This window comes from Diceros bicornis, chromosome 30, assembly GCF_020826845.1.
Source record: "Diceros bicornis minor isolate mBicDic1 chromosome 30, mDicBic1.mat.cur, whole genome shotgun sequence".
NCBI classification, from domain to species: domain Eukaryota; kingdom Metazoa; phylum Chordata; class Mammalia; order Perissodactyla; family Rhinocerotidae; genus Diceros; species Diceros bicornis.
The window spans coordinates 6,513,765-6,536,233 of record NC_080769.1 but is presented as its reverse complement, the minus strand read 5'-3'; the positions used below and the strand labels follow the sequence as shown (position 1 = coordinate 6,536,233).

The 22,469-nt window shown below is 45.2% G+C and overlaps 3 protein-coding genes across 7 annotated transcripts in view; 1 reads left to right on the top strand and 2 right to left on the bottom strand.

Moving 5' to 3' along the window:
• Positions 1–22,469, bottom strand: part of LOC131394538 (zinc finger protein 709-like) — a 340,324-nt gene that overhangs the window by 45,625 nt on the left and 272,230 nt on the right. The window lies entirely within an intron of this gene.
• Positions 1–22,469, bottom strand: part of LOC131394559 (zinc finger protein 670-like) — a 152,114-nt gene that overhangs the window by 7,258 nt on the left and 122,387 nt on the right. For 2 of the 4 annotated variants that reach the window (XM_058525957.1, XM_058525959.1), the window contains exon 1: positions 10,233–10,332. The exons of 1 other annotated variant lie outside the window; for it this stretch is intronic. In XM_058525957.1, coding sequence (XP_058381940.1) covers positions 10,233–10,235 — 3 coding nt within the window. In that variant the 5' untranslated portion in view covers positions 10,236–10,332. Of the gene's footprint in view, positions 1–5,362; positions 5,533–10,232; positions 10,333–22,469 lie in introns of those variants that run through there. One more of the 4 variants, XM_058525955.1, reaches the window with a different exon arrangement.
• The window catches only part of LOC131394555 (zinc finger protein 709-like), a 179,063-nt gene that overhangs the window by 139,389 nt on the left and 17,205 nt on the right, over positions 1–22,469 (top strand). Inside the window, exon 1 of one of the 2 annotated variants that reach the window (XM_058525949.1) lies at positions 15,691–15,793. The exons of the other annotated variant lie outside the window; for it this stretch is intronic. Coding sequence (XP_058381932.1) covers positions 15,791–15,793 — 3 coding nt within the window. The 5' untranslated portion in view covers positions 15,691–15,790. Of the gene's footprint in view, positions 1–15,690; positions 15,794–22,469 lie in introns of those variants that run through there. 2 annotated transcript variants of the gene reach the window in all.

Below are 22,469 nucleotides of genomic sequence, written 5' to 3'. Positions count from 1 at the left end.
AATAGACAAAAACAATCAATGGTGTATCCATACAGTGAAATACTGCTCAGGGATAAAAAGAAAGGAGGTATCAAGCCATGAAAACACATGGAGAAATCTTAAATGTATACTGCAAAGGAAGAGAAGACAATGTGACAAGGCTATGTCGTGTATGAGTCCATGTACATGCCATTCTGGAAAAGAGAAAAGCATGAGCCACTAGAAAGATCTTTAGTTGTCAAGGATTTGGGGGTTGCAGGAGGGATGAATCAATAGGTGGAACACAGAGAAGTTTTAGGGAAGTGAAACTGTACTATATGAAACAGAAACGATGGATACACATCATTATACATTTGCCAAAACCCATACATTGTACAACACAAAGAGTCAATGCTAATGTACACTGAGCACTGTGATGCATCAATATGGGTTTGGAAATTGTAACAAATGGACCACAGCAAGACAAAATTTGAAAAAGAGTGCAAACTGTGTGATGCAGAGAGAAGGGTTATGTAGAAACTGTAAATTCTGATCAATTTTTCTGAAAACCCAAACTGATCTAAAGAAAACTGAAGTCTTTCAAAAAAAACGTGAAGACAGACTCATTACAATTCACCCCTGATGACTGAAACAGGACATCTCTCATCCAACTGATTTCAATAAGCCACCATGGTGCTCTATGAGTTTGAGACCCATCAGGGAAGTGAAACTTCCAGCGAATGCCTTGTTGGAGAGCAGGGCACTGTATTCTCTGAGAGGTGCCATGGTCACTCCCAGTAGTGTCACAACTCCAAGGTGGATAATGAGCGTCCAGGTGAGTCCTTGTATTGTGGACTTAGTAACGTACAGACAAGTGTTACCTTGATTTCTATTTTGGGTATCTCTGAGGTCCTCTTGATTGTCTCATGTTACAGCCACCTCATGAGCAGGGGAAAGAGTGACCAGTGTCCTGTATTCTCAGCAAAGAATGAGCACAGCAGAGCCTCTGTACCAGGAGAAGGGGCTGGGTGCAAGAAGAGTGTCCCCAGTTCTCATGCGAACCAATGAAGGACTTAAATTTGGGAATATGTAGCTGAGGGCAAGATGGATAACGTTGAAGTCCTGCTCATCCTAGGAAAAAGTGCTTGTCCTGGAAGCTTAGGAAGACAGAATCGTGTCTTCTGGTTCAGGGTGCAGCACTCTGGAGAGGAGTGTTCACTTCCTGAGTGAGAGTGGGGAGAGAGTGAGGATGGTTCAAATCCTACACACTTTCTCCTTTCTCACAGAAAATTTACTGATTTTCTTGAATAGATGTTCCTCATTTGCTGCTTGCCATTAGGACAATTTCCAGAGGGTTTAAATTAATTTTTACCACTTCCACTGAGGAGTGAGGTCACCGGAGCTCCTCATATTAATACACCACCCTAGTGCATTTAATACAGTACCCAATATCAGTAAACCTTCTTGACATCGATATACGATGCCACTACAGGCTATACTATCACTTGTCATTTTACTGAGAAACAGAATTGAAAAAATTAATTTTTTATGGTTAAAATGTATTGCACACTTCAAAAAAATATGTCAAAAATTAACACAGAATTATTAAAAATTAAACTTATTAAATTAATTAAAAGTTAAAAATATATCAGTCATTTGATTATAAACTGTTTGGTTGTTTTTTAAATAATTTTATTTACTTATTTATTTTCCCCCCAAAGCACCAGTAGATAGTTGTATGTCATAGCTGCACATCCTTCTAGTTGCTGTATGTGGGACGCGGCCTCAGCATGGCCAGAGAAGCGATGCATCGGTGCGCGCCTGGGATCCGAACCCAGGCCGCCAGCAGGGGAGTGCGCGCACTTAACTGCTAAGCCACGGGGCCGGCCCATATAAACTATTGTTAAAAAGAAAACCACAGGCCCCAGCAGAGTCCCTTTTGCTAGGTACACTTCACCAAACCAGGGTTTGTTACCTAACCTAACTGCAGCTTCAGTCTTATCCAGGAATGTAACCTAACTGGTCAGTCTAGAATTTTCTGGTCTGTACCAATGAGGTAATGGGCCCTCTCCAATCCCCAAAAGAAGATGTGGTAATCCACCTAATAATACCCATTTGTCCCCAAAGGAAGGTAACTTTGTCTGAAATAATCCTTTTATTCTGCTTATGACTTGCTTCTCCTGGCTTTAAAACTTTTCACTTTCTGTAGCCCGCTGGACCTCCTCTCCGCTTGCCACATGGGATGCGGCCCAATTGATGAATTGCTCAATAAAGCCAGTTAGACCATTTAAAATTTATTCAGTTGAATTTGGTATTCAACACTATTAAAAATAAAATATGGTTAATAGAATTTTCGTTTATCATGAATTGTTTACTGTGAGTATCAATTTTCAAAAACCTAGTCTGAGATTTGAAAGTGCCTGAAGGCTGCCCCTCGCATGTCTTCTAGCACTAGCTTGTATATTCTCCATGCTCATGTACATAACAATGTACTTCATTTCTTGTAAGGCTTTTCAGCATTTGTCTACAAAGAAGCAATTTAAAGCACGTAATTTTTTCTTCCTTTCGAAATGCAAAGGACACATGTTTTAATTTGTGAAATATGTTTTGCTTTCTGGTTCACGTAAATAAAATAAATCCTGCACCTATTTTCACATCAATGGTGGTCACACAATCATCATATGATGGACTCGAACCTGATCAAAGACAGGACCTCAAGGTCAGCAGGATTAGTCAATCTGCAGGCATTCATGCTAAAGGATGTCCTGGCCAACAGTCAACATCATCTTCATAGTTTTAGACTCTTAGTTCAATGGCCATGGTCTAGCTGCCTGGCAACAAGAACATCAGCTACTTATCCAAGGTTACGCTTTAGGAGAAACCACTCTGTGATAATCTTGCTCATACTTACTCAAATACATAAGAAGGTCACAGGTGTCTCTTCATGTGTTAAAAATCAACCGGCAGGGGCCAGCCCCATGGCTTAGCGGTTAAGCGCGCGTGCTCCGCTACTGGCGGCCCTGGTTCAGATCCTGGGCGTGCACCGACGCACGGCTTCTCTGGCCATGCTGAGGCCGTGTCCCACATACAGCAACTAGAAAGGATGTGCAACTATTACATACAACTGTCTACTGGAGCTTTGTGGAAAAACAAGGAGGAGGATTGGCAATAGATGTTAGCTCAGAGCCGGTCTTCCTCAGCAAAAAAAAACAGGAGGATTAGCATGGATGTTAGCTCAGGGCTGATCCTCCTCACAAGAAAAAAAAAAAAAAATCAAACGGCAGAGCCTCACTTCAACCCTCAGCCTGATAAATCAGTTATAATTTCTGAAACACATACTGACACCTCAGTTGCACTCAGAAGCAGAGAAAATAAACCAGGGGTGGCGGAGGCAGGCTTTGGAGTATCAAGACAGTGAGGGGCACCTATGAGCCCATGGGAGGATGTGAATGGGTTATTTGAGTAACTCTGTGGGCAGACATGGTAAAGATGCCCACTATGCTGTAGACTGATAAGACTGTAATACTACTCTGTAAAAGTATAACACTATACCATACACTACAAAACTAATTATATATGTTAATAATATATAATATATTCTACTTATACATAATATATACTAATTCTGTACAGTGCTATATGCTAACTATACTATATACAGGTAATGCACTACCTATAAGATATATATTTATATATATACACATACATATTGTATTATAAATTCTCTTTCTATATATACACATATAACACAAAGATACACACTATAGGTAGTGTTAGATAATTTTATACTATATAGTACATTATAATTTGGTACACAAATATCTCTTTTTAACGTAGATGAAAAAGGACTCCACAAAATACTAGTACAGTAAATCTAGCCATATATAAAATGACCTAAACAGCATGACCGTGTGGAATTTAATCCAGGAAAGAAACGTTGGTTTTACACCTGAAAGTGAATTAACATAAGAAACCATTAATAGAATCAACATCAAAAACTACAAGATCATCTCAATAGATAGAAACAAGCATTGGACCACGTTCAACACCCCTTCACGAGGAAAATACTCAATAAACTACGATAAACTCCCTCAGTAAACTACCTCAACCTGAAATAAAGCATCAATGAAAACCCACAGCTGACATCATTCTTGATGGTGAAAGACTGAAGGCTTTCTCTCTAAGATCAGAGAGAAGACACAGATGTGTGCTCTCACCCGTTCTACCCAAGGTGGTAGAAAAGACGCAACCAGGGCAATTAGGCAAGAACATGGAAAAAACTTAACAGATTTTAAAGGACATATATGCATAGCTCCAGACAGACATACAAAATCACAAAGATCTTGTCATAGCACATATAGGACACCCACGGATGCAGACACACAATCTCACAAACCCTCAGAATTAAGGGCTCAGAGACACACAGATGTTCCCAGACACACAGGGCCCAGGGCCCTCTGCACTTCTCCCCACTTTACTTTTTAGAGCCAATCACCATCAGACATATGGTATAATTTTATTTATATAACTTCTCATCTCCTAAAATGCCAGCTTCAAAGTGAAGGAGGGATATTTGCTCTGCTTTGTCCACCAAAGCACTGACAAGAGATTTTCACATATTGAGGCTTATGGGGTAACTATTCAGGTACAAAACTTATTCAACTTGAACTAAAAAAAGCCTGACTTACAACCTATCTGACATACATTGTACATCTGCTGTAACCATTAAAGTAAAGAATGCACTCTCAAGATAAGCATGCATGGGCCGGCCCCGTGGGCCCCGTGGCTTAGCGGTTAAGTGCATGCGCTCCACTGCTGGCGGCCTGGGTTCGGATCTCGGCCACGCACCGACGCACCGCTTCTCTGGCCATGCTGAGGCCGCGTCCCACATACAGCAACTGGAAGGATGTGCAGCTATGACATACAACTATCTACTGGGGCTTTGGGGGAAAAAAAGAAATAAATAAAATTAAAAAAAAAAAAGATAAGCATGCATACTTCCCCTCCTGCGCCCTATTAGTAAAGCCCACCAATGTTAATCCATCCCTCTCTCATCATCAGGGCCATGTTGACCCACTAACTGGCAACTGGATACCTCTTTGAAACTTTGATGAATATGTGTTCTGAATGTGTTTAATACATGTCCTTTGTTCTAAAAAGATATAAGCCTGTACTGAACACCATGCTTATCCAGAATGCTTTCTTCCTTTCTGGAAAAGGCCTTCCCTGATTATAATCCTCACTCTGGCTCAAGTAAAACTCAGCTCTCTTATTTATAGAAGGGTTATTGGTTATTTTATGTCAAGAGCAGCTACCGGAAGGCCTGTCACACCAATACTTCCTGCATATCAGGGCTCATAGAGAGACAGACACACACACACTCACATGGAAACTTCACACAGACCTCATCACAGGCCCAGATCTTCACACAGTGCACTGTTCTCACTCCCATCCCACCTGGTAGAGGGGTGTCTCCTGGCTACAAAACCAATCCCCAAAGAGGGTGTCTCAGCTCCTCCACATGGGGAAGGGATTTCACCCTTCCTGACACCACACAGGACAAAAAGTACATCTCTACAAAAAAGCACAAAATGGGAGACTGGATGGCAGAGTCAGAAACTAGAATGGCTGGAGTCATGATGTTCCAGCCCCTCTCACTGCTAAAAAAGCATCCAGAAACTCACTCATCATGAATTGTCCCTCTGTCACTTTGCTTTTCTACTGTGAGCTCAGTGAGGGGACCAAAGGTGAGTATGTCCCTGCTCAGCACTCAGGTCCTCTGCTGCAGGCTCCCGGGTAGACATCACCTCTGCTGTGGACTCATATTCCCACAGACCTCACTCAGTCCTCCCACGGCGGCTCCACCGTCTTAACTGAACGCTTTCTCCTTAGGATCAGTGTCCAATTTGTACCCTTGAGATTGTAATTTATGTAGGTGACTAAGTGACAAAAAGGACTGGCAAGTGTCATTGAAATATTTTATTACCTGTATTCCCCAAAATAAGGGGGCATGCCATGCCAGGCAGGGTCACAGGCGATGCATCATGTTTGCTCAGGAGGCCAAATCAGGAGTGGGACAAAAATCTAGGCCACAGCCTTTATTTCGGTTTCCATAAGAAACACAGGTCAGGGCAGTGTAAGCAGCTTAGGATTGGCTACTTTGAACAAATCCAACACGATTTGGGGTCTTGTCTGACTCTGGGTTGGTTTAGGGCAGAGGAGATATCATCTTGGTGTGTGAGAGGTGGATAAGGAGGTCTGTAGGGACAGGGCACTGGACTGGGTGGTGGGCACATGCAAGCCCTGCTCCAGACAGGCTGTCCACTGCCAAGGTGCAGTTAGGTCCCCCTGGGAGAGGCAATGTCTCCCTATGTCTGAGAGGCCTCCAAGATGTCAAAACATCTTCAGAGACACAAAATAAAACACATGATTAATACAGTCAGAAAGAAGACAAGGATTTATCTGTTCAAACAATGGCAATTAGGCACCAAATGAAAGAAAAGCATTCCAGATTTTAAGGACATACACACACAGCCTCCCAGACAGACACACAAAATCTCACAGGCTTTCTCACTGGGCATACATGTGCACACACTCACACACAGACACCCAAAGTCACAAATCCTCAAAGACAGTGGCCCAGAGACACACAGCCCAGGCCCTGAAGAGGGGAGAGTCAGGGCCCACGATGGCTGCAGTGATCATCGTGTTCCAGCCCCTCACGCTGCTATGATCACTTTCAGAACCACGCCCCTCACCACATGCCCCTTCCTCACTCTGCTTTCCCATTGGAACCTCAGTGTGGACAACAAATTTCTGTTCATCATCGCCCAGCCACTGTGTCCCACCTGCACCCAGAACCCATATGGGTCATCCCCTTGGGCCATCCTCACTGAGGTGTTGATCGCTACCCTGCCCTGGAACATTCACTGATCCGGGGGAGGAGGCCTCAGTATCTCAGACCCCAGGTCTCCCAGACACAGAGACATCACCTTGGGGACCCAGGAAAGCACTGGAAGTTGTTGCAAGAGCACACTGGGATGTGGCTTGGCTCATTCCTGCCCCTTCCCTTCAGGAAACAGTGGGCATGGCCTTCCACAAAGAAGGGGGCATCATCTGCACCTGCACACTTCAGGAGGGGTGTAAATCCTCACCATTTCCCCCCACTTCCCTTGGTGTGGTGCCCGTTGCATTCTGGGTGCCATGTGAAGGGAGGGGCCCATGACTGTGGAGGGTCTGGCTGAGATCACCATTTCCCACAGGCCTCAGGGCTGGAACTCTGCAGGGTGGGTCCTGTTCCAGAGAAAGTAAGCACTGGCCTTGGTGGGTGGGCTCCAAACTCACTCTGGAGGCTGGTTCTGAGGTGTGGGAGCCAGGTGTGGTCAGCACACGAGCCACTGAAACTGCAGGGTGGAATGTGCCAGAGATCTCAGGGAGAGTGGTTTAGGTACAGCAGGGCACCTGAGGGACTCCCAGAGGAGGGACAAGGGAGGGCATCTCTTTTTGACATAATTAGTGGAGTGGTATAGAGACTATTGTGAAACTGTGCTTGTTGGTGCAGAGGTGATGTTTATCTGACAGCGGGGAGTACTGTGCTCCAGGGGCCTTTGCCTCATGACATGGGTTCTGGGTTCTGCCACTGCCTCACCTCATGGTCACCTGGGGCTGCAAATGTCAACCGAAATACAGGAAATCTCATTGCAAGTGGAGTAGGCAAGCCCTGAAGGAGGACCTCTCATGCAGTACTACTCACTGTATTTTTCAGACCCCAAAAAACAAGTGTACCTCCCATTCCTCAACAGGAAGATGCCTACCTTACACACCCCATCTGGAGGTAGGAAGAATTTCTCCTTGCCCAGTAACAGCGAAGCCAATGAGAAAACACCACACGCAGCCAGTGAGAAACCACCATAATCAGCCACTGTCAACTTAGCAGGATTCAGTTTAAAGTTGTGACCCAAATAAACTCCCAAATCTATGGACCCCAATCAAGGACACAGAAATCCTGACTTTCATCAGGCTTTCTCAGTGTGCACAAATTACCCACTGTGTGACCCTACACTGTGAAAACTCAAACCTGTATCTAGAAACAGGCCCAAGTGAAGCACTGTTACAACCTCAGAAAGGGTATCACCTCCCTCCCCCCCACCTCCTCCAACCAAACAACGCATGGTGCACCCTCAGCTTTCCGGGACTCTGTAGCTTTCCTCAGCATAAAGGCTCCTTTCAAGTTGGGGATGAGCAGGGAGGACACCTACAAGGGGAAGCTCCCCCGGAAGAATAACTGGCCTTCAAGTACTTCCACTGAAGGCTCAAGGGGGTCATATCTTGGAGTCACTGGCCTGGAAGTGAGGGAGGGGACCTCATGACTGTGAAGTGTCTGGTTGAGTTGCTTTGGACCACACTGATATTTTAAATAACATGAACCCAGTGTTTGAACAATCACACAAAATCACTCAAACCAAGTGTTTATGTGGAAAGGAGGGAAGAAGATTGTAAGACACTTTGCGAGCTCAACAAGAAAACCTATAAGTATCTAGAGCATGCTGGGAAAAAACAATGTTACTTGTTATTTCCATGACAAGAAATTGTTCTATAAACTATTAATCATCTTGAGCACTTCAGGTCTGCAAGTCTAACTCCTGGAAAGTTTGAACTTTTGAACCCCCTCAAAATTAAGGACCAGATTTCAGAATATTAGTACCCATGATGGGAGAAATAAAGAGAAAGAAGAATGGAATACACGCAAAGAAATATTAGACTAATTCATTTTTCTGTAATTCACCTTGTAGGGGAGGAAGACAAATCCTGTACCCTCTAGGTCCTTCTGTCTGAGCTACAAATTAAATTGACATGAGACAGAATAACAGGAGAAAATCCAACAAAGCTTTATAAGATGTATACATGGGAGAGACCCAGGAAAACTGAGCAACTCGCCAAAATGGCGGACGCTGTGACCTTAAATACTATCTTCAGTTAAAGACAAAGGAAGATGTAGGGGGAGAGAGGAGTCAGTTGAGAGATTAACAGAAAAGCACAGTCAACAAGAGTAAGGTTATTATGCAGATTCAAGTCCATGCCTTCTGCATTGACAAGAGTTTCTAGAGATAAGGTCATCCCCCCTTCTTCCCAGTACAGAGAGGGAGACATCTTTACAAATGGAGACTTCCCTTAGAAATGTAAATGTCCCTTACAAAGGGTAACTTCTACTTGACTTTCAGAGCTTCTTCCCTGTCTGCAGTTTCTTAAAATTAACCAGCCGAAAATAATCCTCATGCCAAATAGACACATTTTAGGGTGGCCAATTCTGATCCCCCACAACCTTTGTGGACATATTTTATATTGTGTTTCAAATTGTATCGATTAAATCAATTTTTATCCATTGAAAAACTGAGACTAAAATATAAGTGAATAAATCTTTTAAATGTGGCTAACTTAGGTGGGGACAGTGCTGACAGGACAGATGGTCCAAAAATGTTCTCAAGAGGAAACCCCACCCAAAGGACTTCCCACAGGCTGTCTGTGCCCAGAAAGATCCTGGGGGGAGGGGCACCAGGATTTCCACGATGTAGTTCCAGGTGGTTATAGGCTGCTTTTCACTCATGTAAAATATCCACACACACAAAATAAATCTTTTAAAAACAGCCATCCATTGACTGTGAGAAAATGATAAACAATTAAAATATTAGATCTGTTTCACATCCACAAAGGAGGACACAGTTGATAATGCTGTGAATCAGAGATGGGAACGTGGCCTTGGGGAATTCTGGGAGAGACTGCAAATTTAGGCCTCTGCTGCCAGCACCAGGAAGACCTAGACTGGGGGGACAATGTCGTGGATTTGAGACCCTGCTCCCCAAATATACGGAAAATTCAAAATAAAATAGGTTCCCCCGGAGGAGAAAGGAGGCACTGAAGACCTCACAGACCACAGCTCCTCCCACGCAGGAGCCCCGGAGACCGAGTCACGACTGTCCCTGATGACCCTCCCCGTGGTCACCGCACCATCTGGGGACACGCGGGGCTGCGGGCGGAGAGCTGCCCAGAGCGGCTCCGAGGCCCAAGTCGCCGCGCGCAGTGACCACAGGACGCCCGGGGTCCCGGCTGCCGGCCCCGCCCCCACGCTGCGGCCGGAGGGGACTGAGGTCCGAGCGGCGCCCCCGCGGACTCGGGCCCGCAGACTCGGAGGCGACCGCGGGGAGGCCGGTCCCGCCACGGCCGGTTCCGCCCAGACCCTCCTCTCTCAAACCCCAACGCCCGGGCCAAACTCTCACCATTTCTAAGTTCCCGGGTTCTCTGGCGTCCCTCCTACGACTTCGTAGAGGTCACAACGCGACACCGTCGGCGGCACAGCACCGTGAGGCTTCAATGGCGGAGGACAGGGGATCCTGAGCGCGGAAGGAGCGAGCAGCTACTTCCCGGTAGTTGGCATCTTTTGTCCCACCCACCTGCCCCGGCGACGCCTCTGATTGGACAGCTCACAAGACCTCGCCCCCTCCTGCCTGAGTGACAGCCCCCTCAAGTTATGTGTCTGAGCCTAATGCCCGCCAGAACTTGTCCTTCCCAGGGAGATTTGCGTTGAAAAGTAGTGCTGAGAGCCCCCTCCTGCAGCTGTGATCCTTTTACAAACACAATTAAAAGTCACCTCGCCGTGTGCAATAATTAGTCTCTCTCCATTTTGATTTATGTTGACAACGGGAGTCTGACATAGTTTTGCGAAATAGGTACACAGGCACAGACACCAGGGATGCATTAGGCGCGCATCCTTCCAGAACTTCAGTCAGGTTCAGAAAAAGAGCATTAAAAGCAAGAACAGGGCCAGCCTGAGGCTTAGTGGTTAAGAGCGTGGGCTGGTTGGGGTCCCGGGCGCGGACCAACCCACCGCTTGTCGGGCCATGCTGAGGTCGCATCCCACAAACAGCAACTAGAAGGATGTGCAACTGCGACATACAACTGTCTACTGGGGCTTTGAGGAGAAAAAGGAGGAGGATTGGCAATAGATGTTAGCTCAGGGCGGGTCTTCCTCAGCAAAAAGAGTAGAATTAGCACGATGTTGGCTCAGGGCTGATCTTCCTCGCAAACAATAAATAAAATGAAAAAAAAAGAAAGAAAGGGAGTTTTACCCAAAAAATGCCTATTGGTGATAATCATATCGTGACAGAAAAGTGACTATATATTTTAAATTTACAAATTAGGCACCATTTCTATTGGATGGTCATTAGCAAGTGTACATACACGCAAAGAGATGTCAGTTATAGAGCTGCAAGAATTCTGAGGGTATGTGGAGAAAATCTCTCTTGAATCTCTGAAACCAATTTCTAGTAATAATAACCATTAGACTGTTTTCATTGCCAAAAATTTGATTGACATTTTTGGAAATTAAAAGGAATGAGGTGAGGTTGGGAGGGGCTTTGACATTTGGACCTCGCAAATCTTTAATAAAAATGAGTGAAGGCCTTGGAGTAATGTCATCCTTTTTCTTGCTCTTTATTCCTCTCTCACCAATAGAGGCAAGAAAAAAGGAGTGAACCCTAAAAATAAAAAAATAAAAGTGAAAATAGCCCATCTTCATGGATCCTTAGATTTAACACTGTTGAGATAGCAATACTTCTCAGAATGATGTAGATTTTCAACAAAATCCTTATCAGAAACTCAGTTGACTTCTTTGTACTCTAGATATTAATAAAAGAAACCTTAACTAAATTAGAGTCAAGAAGGACTTTAGGGGGAGCTCTCACGCCCTATCACACATCTTCGGTTACACCAAACAGGAAAAGATGATAGTTTTCATCTTCGACAGGAAGTAATACTACTTCCCTACTGAAGGAAAATTTCTCTCTTCACCAGGCAATGGCCCAGCCAATGAGAAATGCTGCAGCTCAGCCAATGAGGAGCCGTTGCTGCCCTGAGCTGTTCCTTTCCCCAATGGATTTTCATTTAGAGCAGCCCCTCCCTACTCCCCCTTTTTCTCTATGAAAGCAGCTCCTTTTCTTTGTTTGCTGGGTTTGCCTATGGGTTGCCATAGCGTGCACATCCCAAATTGCAATTCTTTTGGCTGTTCTTGAATACACTCATTTTGAGATAAAGTAACAGGCAAATTTGCTTTTTAAGTTGACAATAGAAATTGACAAGCTGTTTCATAAATTATATGTAATTGTAGGGGAACCAGAATACCCACACCAGCCTTGAAAAGTAAAACAAAGTAGTAGGATTAATATTTCCTGATTTCAAATCTGACGTCTCAGCACGGTAATCCAGGTATGTGGTAATGACACAAGGATAAGTGGATTCAGTTGAGATTCCAGATATGAACCCATTCATCTATGGTCAACTGATTTTCAAAAAGAGTGTCAAGAATGAAGAAAGAATATTCTTTTTAAAAATTGATGCTGGAACAACAGTATAGCAACATCCAGAAGAATGAAGTTAGACTCTTACATTACACCATATACAATAATTTACCAAAATGGATGGAAGACCTAAATCTGAGATAACACTATCATACTCAGAAAAAACAGGGGAAAATATGACCTTGGTTTTGGCAAAGAATTATTAGATATGACACCAAAAGGAAAAACAGTAAAAAAAATTTGATAACTTGAACTTCATTGAACTTAATCACTTTTGTGTTTTAAAGGACACTATCAGGAAACTGAAAACACCCAGGGGAACCCCTGTGCTCTTCTGGTGGGAAGGTAAAATCCTGCCACCATTTTGGAAAACAGTATGGCAGTTTTTCCAAAATTAAAGAGAATGTTACCGTATGATCCAGCAATTTCATTTCTGAGTATATACTCAAAAGAATTCAAAACATGGATTCAAACACATATTTGTACATCTGTGTTTTTGAAGCATTGTTCAGTAGCCAAAAGGTGATAGCAACCCAAGTATCCATCAACATATGAGTGGATCAACAAAATGTGGTGTACATATACAACTGAATAGTATTCAGCTTTAAAAAGAAATGAATTTTTTTTTTTTTGTGAGGAAGATCAGCCGTGAGCTAACATCCGTGCTAATCCTCCTCTTTTTGCTGAGGAAGACTGGCTCTGAGCTAACATCTATTGCCAGTCCTCCTCCTTTTTCTCCCCAAAGCCCCAGTAGATAGTTGTATGTCATAGCTGCACATCCTTCTAGTTGCTGTATGTGGGACGCAGCCTCAGCATGGCCAGAGAAGCGGCGCGTCAGTGCGTGCCCGGGATCTGAACCCGGGCCGCGAGTATTGGAGTGCACGCAATTAACCGCTAAGCCACGAGGCTGGCCCAAGAAATGAAATTCTGACACATCCTACAACAAGGGGGAACCTTGAGGACATTATGTCAAGTGTAACAAGCCAGTCAAAAAAAGGACAAAAACTGTATGATTCCACTTATATGAAATACCTAAAGGAGTCAAATTCATAGAGAAACCAGAATGGTGTTTGTCGGAGGCTCCTTGGCTAGGGCAGTGGGGTGTTTAATATTGAGAGAGCTGCAGTTTGGAGTGATGATGAGTTCTGGAGATTGGTTTCACAATGTCAACGTACTTCACACTACTGAACTATATACTCTTAAAAATGGATAAGATGTAACTTATATGGAATAGATATGTAGAACGTGTTCAAAAGGCACACTTCTGTGGTAACATAAGTAAGTCGTGGGGATGTGATGTACAGCATGGTGACTAGAGTTAATTCTGCTGAATTGTACATTTAAAATTTGCTAAGAGAGTAGATCTTAAAAGGTCTCATCACAAGAAAAAAATTTGTAACTATGTGTGGTGATGGATGTTAACTAGACTTATTGTGGTACACCTGAAACTAATATAATGTTACATATCAATTATATCTCAATTAAAAAAAATGAAGTATTGATACACGCTACAACATGGAATTCCCTGAAAACGTTATACCAAGTCAATGAAGTCAAATACAAAGACCACATATTATATAATCCCATTCATATGAAAGTCAACAAATATGGAAATTTATAGAGAAAGGAAATAGATTAGTGGTTGTCTAGTGCTGATGCTTGTAGGATCTAGAGGGGAAAATAGGGCAGTGATAGGTTAAGGGTATAGGGTTTTCTTTTTAGATGATGAAAATGTTCTGAAATTGACTGTGGTGATAATTGCACGTATCTGTGAGTATACTGAAGACCAGTGATTTGTAGACGTCAAAGGGCTCTGTTATATAGTATGTGTGATGCCGGCCCTAATATCTGTTCCCCCGAGTTGAACCCAGCATATATGGGGTTAAAACCAAAAAGCACTCATTCCCCCTTCCCTGCTTCTCTAAGTTACATTCACTTGCAGATATTGGTTGTTTTATCCTTTGTGTCCCTGAATTCCAAATGGCAAGTTGAGGTAATAAATTGTTAAAAGCCCAGGTGGCTACAAACTGAAACTCTGGCTAATTACCAGTTCTTGTGGTTTGTTACAGGGAGACTGATATCTCGAAATTATCAAGAAGCTGAAGCTCCCAACTCCTGGTTCCTGGCGCCGAATCCACCATCCAGCACAGGGACAGACAAACAGCCTGCAGCTTCCCCACCTCAGCTAAACGCAGGCCGTTGGGAGGATGCGGGCTGCAAAGCCACAGCTCCCCTCCCCCGCCTAAAACCTTGTCAACTTTGTAATCGTTAATTGGCGGCGGCTGCCGTCCACTCCTCAAGGCGAAATTTCGAGTGACGCGAGAAGATTGATTGATGGAGCCCTAAATCTCCTGCAGTAGGTAGAGATAACAGCCGGCTTGGCGCCAGAGGTCTGGGATCCCTCCTCCAACAAATAATCACAGTCACCAAGGATACATTCTTTCCCACAGACTTTCCTTTAAAAACCCCAACTCCTAGTGCCTCAGAAGGACTGTGGATTTTGGGGCATGAGCCCATTTTGCTGCCTCATCTTGCTGACAAAATTAAACCATTTTTCTTTTCCTCCATCCCTGGTCATTGTGTTCATTGATTCGGCTACAGTGACAGGGTCCCGGGTTTTTCTGGCTACATGTGTATTGTCCCCCCCCCCACCAAAAAAACTGTTCGAAGAAGTGAATAATTGCATGAAGAGTTTTGCAATGCAAAAGAGTTTTGCATTTCAATCTCTTAAGCATATGAACACTTTCCAGGTACATCCAATATTTACATAACCTTTTCTTGTTTTTTCTGTTATATCAGTCCAAATAGGAATTGAATTACCTTAGGGAAATTATAGACCTTTACAAAGTTCTCTCAGGACACATTAAAAAAATGATCTAAAATAAATTTTACTCCAGGGTAAAACGTACACCTGATATTGAATGAAAACATCTCATACCTAGTGGTTAGACTGAGAAGAGTCCTTGTGCCCAACTAGGGCTGCGGGTTCCAACTTCCTACCATAGCTGAGGGCTTGGGAGGCCATAGGATATTTTCAAGTAGGATTTGAGTAGAGGTGGGGAAGCATTGGGTGGAAAATCAGAGATGATAGTGCAGACAGACTAATTCCTACATAGGGTGAGGTGATATTAAGTGTGTTTGCAAAGAAGGGTCACAGATCCCCGAGTGGTCTCGGAGCATTGAATTGCAACGGAAAAGTCCCCAGACAGGACAATTTCCAGCTTTGAGTTGGCTCAGACACGTTATCTCCATCCCTCTGTCACTCGGGCCCGAGGGCCTTTCGAACTGTCCAATCAGGGTCGGCTCCGGGGCAGGTGGGCGGGGCGGCGCGCCACCCCATCACGACTTCCTGCTCGCGCCACAGTCCTTCCGGTTACGAGCCGCTGCCCTTAAAGGGCTCACCTTGCTGTGGTGCCGCGTCTGTGGCGCTGTGACCTGTGCCGAGTCGTGGGAAGCACGCGGGGGAACCAGGAAACTTAGAGATGGTGAGAGTTCTGGCCGGGGTTTCGGAGACACGTTTGGGGCAGGGGGGGCTGGTCGGAACTGGCCGTGGCGGGACCAGCCTCCCCGCGGTCACCTCCGAGTCTGCGGACCCGGGTCCGCGGTGGCGCCGCTCGGACCTCAGTCTCCTCCGGCCGCAGCGTGGGGGCCGGGCCGGCAGCCGGGACCCCGGGCGTCCTGTGGTCACTGCGCGCGGCGACTTCGGCCCCGGAGCCTCTCTGGGCAGCTCTGCGCCCGCAGCCCCGCGTGTCCCCAGATGGTGCGGTGACCACGGGGGGAACATCAGGGACCGTCGTGATTCGGTCTCCGGGGCTCCTGCGTGGGAGGAGCTGTGGGCTGTGGGGTCCCCAGTCCCTCCTTTCACCTCAGGGGGACTCGTGTTCTCCTGAATTTTCTAAATGTCTCGGGAGCAGGGCCTCAAATCCACGACCCTGGTCCCGCTGCTCTCCCTGGGACTGGCAGTAAATCCCTAAATCTCCAGATCCTTCCTCACGTTCCCAAATGCCAACTGCCAGTCTCAGATTCACAGCATCATCATCAACTGCAAACACATCCAGTATTTTAATTATCATTTTCCCATAGTCACTGGGTGGCCCTTTTAAAAGGGTTTATTTCTTGTTTGTGGATGTTCTACGTGAGAAAAAAGTAGCGAATAGCCTCCTGGAACTACCTTGTATGAAATCCTCTGTCTCTCCTCCCAGGACGTGTCCTGGGCACATTCAGTCAAGTCCTGTGGGTGGAGGTTCCTCTTAGCAAACTTCCGGGTGATCGGTCCTGTCAGCACCGCCCCTCCTGGGTTTGTCACCTTGGAAAGATATATTCACGGGGCGGGCCCGGTGGCGCAAGCAGTTAGGTGTGCGCGCTCCGCTTTGGCGTGGCGGGGTTCGCCCGTTCAGATCCCCCACGCGCACCGAGGCACCACTTGTCAGGCCATGCTGTGGCGGTGTCCCGTATAAAGTGGAGGAAGATGGGCATGGATGTTAGCCCAGGTCCAGTCTTCCTCAGCAAAAAGAGGTGGATCTGCAGATGTTAGCTCAGGGCCGATCTTCCTCACACACAAAAAAGATATATTCACTTTATTTACTATCAGTTTTTCAATGAATAAATATTTATTTACTCAGTACAGCCTGAGGACAATATAAAATGTATCCAAAGCGGGAAAACGTTGGTTTCAGAAAAAAATAAAACATTCCAGTTTTACATTGCATGATTTAAAAATTGTTTTTCTTTTTTCCTCCCTGAGCATATTTCTAATATTCTGAGGTCTGTTCTTTTATTTTCGGTGAGTTCAAATGGATTTCCAGGGCTTAGACTGGCAGAACTGAAGTTGCTCAAATATGATTAATAGTTTGTAAAACAAACTCTTGTCATGGAAATAATTAACATCTTTATTTCTGGAATGCAGTACATTCCTGTGGGGTTTCTTATTGAGTCAGTAAAAAGTCATACAATTTTATTCCCTCATTTCCACATAAAGACTGGTTTGAGTGTTTTAGCTGGATTGTTCAAACACTAGGTTTGTGTTATTTAAGGTATCAGTGGCGGTCCAAAAAACTCCAGTGGGGGCAGAGGCCTGAGGGCACTGTCTCTAAGCTAAGGCCCCCTTGGTCTTTCTGGGGAGCCTCCCCCCGGCAGGTGTCCTGCCTGCTCACACCCACCCTGGAAGGAGCCTTTATACTGAGAGGAGCTGCAGAGCCCTGGAAAGCTGGGGGTGCATGTGCACGTGGCGGGTGGGAGGAAGTCACCGATTCCCTTTCTGACTTTATAACTGTGGTTTCCTTGGGCCTCTTTCTAGACGTAAGTTGGAGTGCTGCATCCACAGTGTAGGTGCACTCAGAGTGTAATTTGTTTACATTGAGAAAGTCTGTGAAAGTCAGGAGTCCTGTGTCCTGGATTAGGGTCCATTAATTTGGGAGTTCACTTTGTCAGAACCTTAAACTGAGTCCAGCTGAGTTTTCCTCATTGTGGGACGGGGAGCCTGAGAGAGGGAGTAGTTGCATTATTCCCTGGGGAGAGGGTGTGTGTGGAGCTCCCAGAGTTCACTCCTGTGGCTGCTCAGGTGCCCCACCCCCCTCCACCAGGGACTGACCCACTCCAGGGCTTCTGTCTCAACCAGGAGGGTCAGGAATATGGAAGCTTCTGAGTGTGGCTTTCCTTCTGTCCTGTGGGAAGCAGGCTGCTTATCTGTGCTGATTCCAGTATTTGTGTTTATTTCCTTTGGATTCCTTTATTGATTGAATAGTGCAGCCCTTTGGCTCTAGTTTCCCTTAGTGCTTGGGCACTGAAACTCTAAGTTGATAGAGAGATAGGATGTGAGGAAAGTAAGAAAATTGTGGAAACAAATATATATTTTTTTCATTTAGGCAAGAGAAACTCAAGATGTGAGATGAATATATTGAAGTTCTCAGGTACATATTTCATTTTTAGATCAGGCTTCATATGTGCATGTCCCTAGAGATCATAGAAATTTAAAAAGCTAAAGCATCTGAATTCTGTTTGATTGATGTGAGGGAAACTTCTGAAAGCTTATGTAAATCTTTAAAAATCCTACTATATAGAAGTGGATAAACTCAAAGCCCTATTGCATTATAATATGCTGCTTATTCCTGAAAGTCCCCCAGTGTGAGATAGAGGGGAAGGACAAACAAGGATGCTGCATGTGCTTTTAGTTAGAAAGAGATTTGGAAATTTTCATTTTGAACGGTTTACATTGTTGTAACCAGTAGTGTTTAAAGGATTTAAATCTTAGAATGATTTCCTGTGTACAAAAGTTAAAATTAAATAAAAGACTGTTAAATAGTAAAATATGGTGTACATAAATTTCCTTGTTTATTTGAAATAAATCTGTGATATTTCAAAGTCTCACTCTAGAAGACTCACTGCCAATATATCCTGGTCCCCTCCAGCACCGTTACTCCAGCCACCCCCAAATACAGTTTTGATCATTTCTTGAGCCTCCTGTTAGTGTTTCTTTATATAAATCAATCAGTGAGATGCAAATTTTTCTTACCCACATTTGTCTTTTTATTCTTATTTATTTTTTTTTATGAGGAAGATCAGCCCTGAGCTAACATCTATTGCCAATCCTCCTCCTTTTTTTCCCCAAAGCCCCAGTAGACAGTTGTATGTCATAGCTGCACATCCTTCTAGTTGCTGTATGTGGGACGCGGCCTCAGCATGGCCGGAGAAGCGGTGCGTCGGTGCGCGCCCGGGATTTGAAGCCCGGGCCGCCAGTTGCGGAGTGCGCGCACTTAACCACTAAGCCACGGGGCCGACCCCTCGCATTTGTCTTTTTGTTTTTTAAAGAAAATCATTTTATTATTATTTTTTAAAATTTTTTATTTATTTATTTTTTTCCCCCAAAGCCCCAGTAGATAGTTGCACATCCTTCTAGTTGCTGTATGTGGGACGCGGCCTCAGCATGGCCGGGGAAACGGTGCGTCGGTGTGCACCAGGGATCCCAACCCCGGCTGCCAGCAGCGGAGGGCGCGCCCTTAACCACTAAGCCAGGGGGCCGACCCCTCGCATTTGTCTTTTTAGTGAGCAGTCAGACTCCACATTTTGGATGACTCTCACAGATTAAGCCTCACTCCTCCCTCTTCCCCTTGTGCCCCCACCTGGACAAGCTGATGAGAAAGCCTGGGTGTTCTCTCCTCTAGAGCAGGCAGGAGATTCCACCACACAAGTCCCTGCCTGTGTGCAGAACTCTTGCCCCGGCCCCACCCCCCAGCCTAGTGCACACCCAGGCCAGGCTCCATTCCTTGCTTTCTTAGCCCTTCCAGAGCCGCTTGAGAGGCTGGCCTGCCATCCCCCTCAGACCTCTATTATGTGAGTCCTAAGCCTTTTCCTGCCCTGTGTGTGTGGGTGTGTGAGTGAGTGTGTAAGTCTACCACACTTGCCTCAGTCTCAACATGGGAACCACCCCTCTGCAGTGACCATAACAGCTGGCACCCTAAGCAGCGTGTCCTGACATGACCCCGACCCGTGCGTCTGTCTTCTGCTCTGACTTGCTCACCTGCTCTGCTGCCTGGTGGCGGCCTGCACTGTGGGCTGCTGCTTGTTGGGGAGCCTGTGCTGTGAGCTGTGCTGCCTCTTGTTGCAGTGTTGACCCACTAAGCCTCAGTTCTAGGCTCAGCTGAGCAGAGTTGGCAGTTTGAACAATTTGTAGGCATTTGGGAGCAGGACTATGGGATTGGGGCCTCCTTAAATGAGTCCTGGGTCAGGGTCTTTTTCAGGATTTATCTGCATGTTAGAATGAAGCTATGCCACAGGCTGTGTTGGCCTGACATACCCCAGGGGTAGCGTGTAGACAGGGACTATGCCCTTTGCAAGAGGGGGCTCCATCAGAGGGTCACTCCTGAAAGAGCAGTCATTTAAAAGAAAAAAGAGAGGAGAGGAGAAAAGGCAGGCAGTACGTGGTGGGCTGAGTGCACACTCCTAACACCAGAGGGCTCACCAGTACCTTTAAGTACCTCTGCTGCTGCTGCCCCTGCCTCTACTGCCACCAAGATCCTGACCTTCCGGGTTATAGGGGACAACACCCATGGCTCCCATGTGGCACAAGGTATTAGTTCAAACCTGACTTAAGCCCAGGGTTTAAACCCTTTAAGACAACCAGTGTTGTCACAGGGGAGGCTCCTAATGCTGATGGCACTGTTTTGAGGCTCTTGGGTGGAAAAAATTTATAAATACCAGGGTGAAGAGGTACTCCCTCCCCTGAGTATGTCCCATGATTAAGACAACAAAACAGGAAAGATCAGGAGGAAGGAAAAATAGATAAAATATCGAAACAAAGATCCACAATTGGACCCAATTAGAAATCTAAAATATACTGAAGAATTTATGCAACAAAACAGAAAAAGGTGCACTGCTGGGCTTTTGGGCCTATACAACATAGGTTCTGAATTAATTTTGCTATCTGACTTAATACACTAATTCAGAAACCTTCAAGCAGTTAATCAATACTAGGGATCAAATTACAGTTATACCTGGATCCCACTAAATTTAAGCCAGTTCCCCCTGATGATCTTAGGGGTGTTAATGAATACAATATAGAGGAAAAACAGGAAAAACAAATGTTTCATCTTTAGCCTTCGGAACTATGGTTTTTCTAAATTCTCCATGGTCATAACACCTATTATCCTAAAATATCCCATAGTGAGCTGGGACGTAATACACTAATTCAGAAACCTCCAGGCAGTTAATCAATACTAGGGGTCAAATTACAGTTATACCTGGATCCCACTAAATTTAAGCAAGTTTCCCCTGATGATCTTAGGGGTGTTAATGAATACAATATAGAGGACAAATAGGACAAATGTTTAATCTTTATTTTTTTTTAATTTATTTTTTTTAATTTTTATTTATTTATTTATTTATTTTCCCCCAAAGCCCCAGTAGATAGTTGTATGTCATAGCTGCACAGCCTTCTACTTGCTGTATGTGGGACACGGCCTCAGCATGGCCGAAGAAGCAGTGCGTTGGTGTGTGCCCGGGATCCGAACCCAGGCCGCCAGCAGCGGAGCGCGTGCGCTTAACCTCTAAGCCACGGCGCCGGCCCAAATGTTTCATCTTTAGCCTTTGGAACTATGGTTTGTCTAAATTCTCCATGATCATAACACCTATTATCCTAAAATATCCCATAGTGAGCTGGGAAGCTCTGAACAAATGATCAAGAATTACAGTTAAATGAAGTCTCTGCCACTTACAAATTGGCTTGACAAATTGTGACCCTAGGGACCTTACCCCACAAATCAAGTCGTTAACATGGCCCAATGTAAATTGCCCAGGGCCTTGAAGGATTGAAAACTGTATAGGAAACCTAGTTAGTGAAGGGTGGACTGTTTCCAGTGCTTCTTCTAACAGCCCGATTTGTCCTGTTATTAAACCTGGAAAGGATGAATGACACCTCAGAGTGGTTTACCTCAACTTGAGGCTATGGTTGCATCACACAGACCTCTATACCCAGTCCCAACAGTGTGGAAATTACTGGCTACAACCAATCAGCAAGTGATAAATATCCTGCTCTCATAGATTTGGTTAAGTCTGTTCTGTCAGTGCCTGTGTCAACAGCCTCTCAGCTGCACTTGGCCTTCTCCTCTGAAGCGACATGATGCACCTTTACTGGGTTATCCTCGTGGATCTCCAACAGCTTTATTTATTTATTTTTCCCCCTAAAGCCCCAGTAGATAGTTGTATGTCATAGTTGCACAGCCTTCTAGTTGCTGTATGTGGGATGAGGCCTCAGCATGGCCGGAGAAGCCGTGTGTCCGTGCGCGCCTGGGATCCGAACCAGGGCCGCCAGCAGCGGAGCGCGCGCACTTAACCGCTAAGCCATGGGGCCGGCCCCGAGGCCTAAATTTTTGTCAAACTCCTGAGCAAACCTGATGTATCACCTGTGACCCTGCCTGGCATGGCATGCCTCCCTATCTTGGGAAGTGTAAGTAATAAAAATCTTTATATGTCGCTGGCCTGTGCATATTGTCACTTCATCACCTCCATAAATTAAAATCTCAAGGGTATAAATTGGACCCTGATCCTAGGAGAATGTGTTCAGTTAAGATGGTGGGGCCACCGTGGGGGGGACTGAGTGAGGTCTGTGGGAATATGAGTCCACAGCAGAGGTGATGTCTACCAAGGAGCCTGCAGCAGAGGACATGG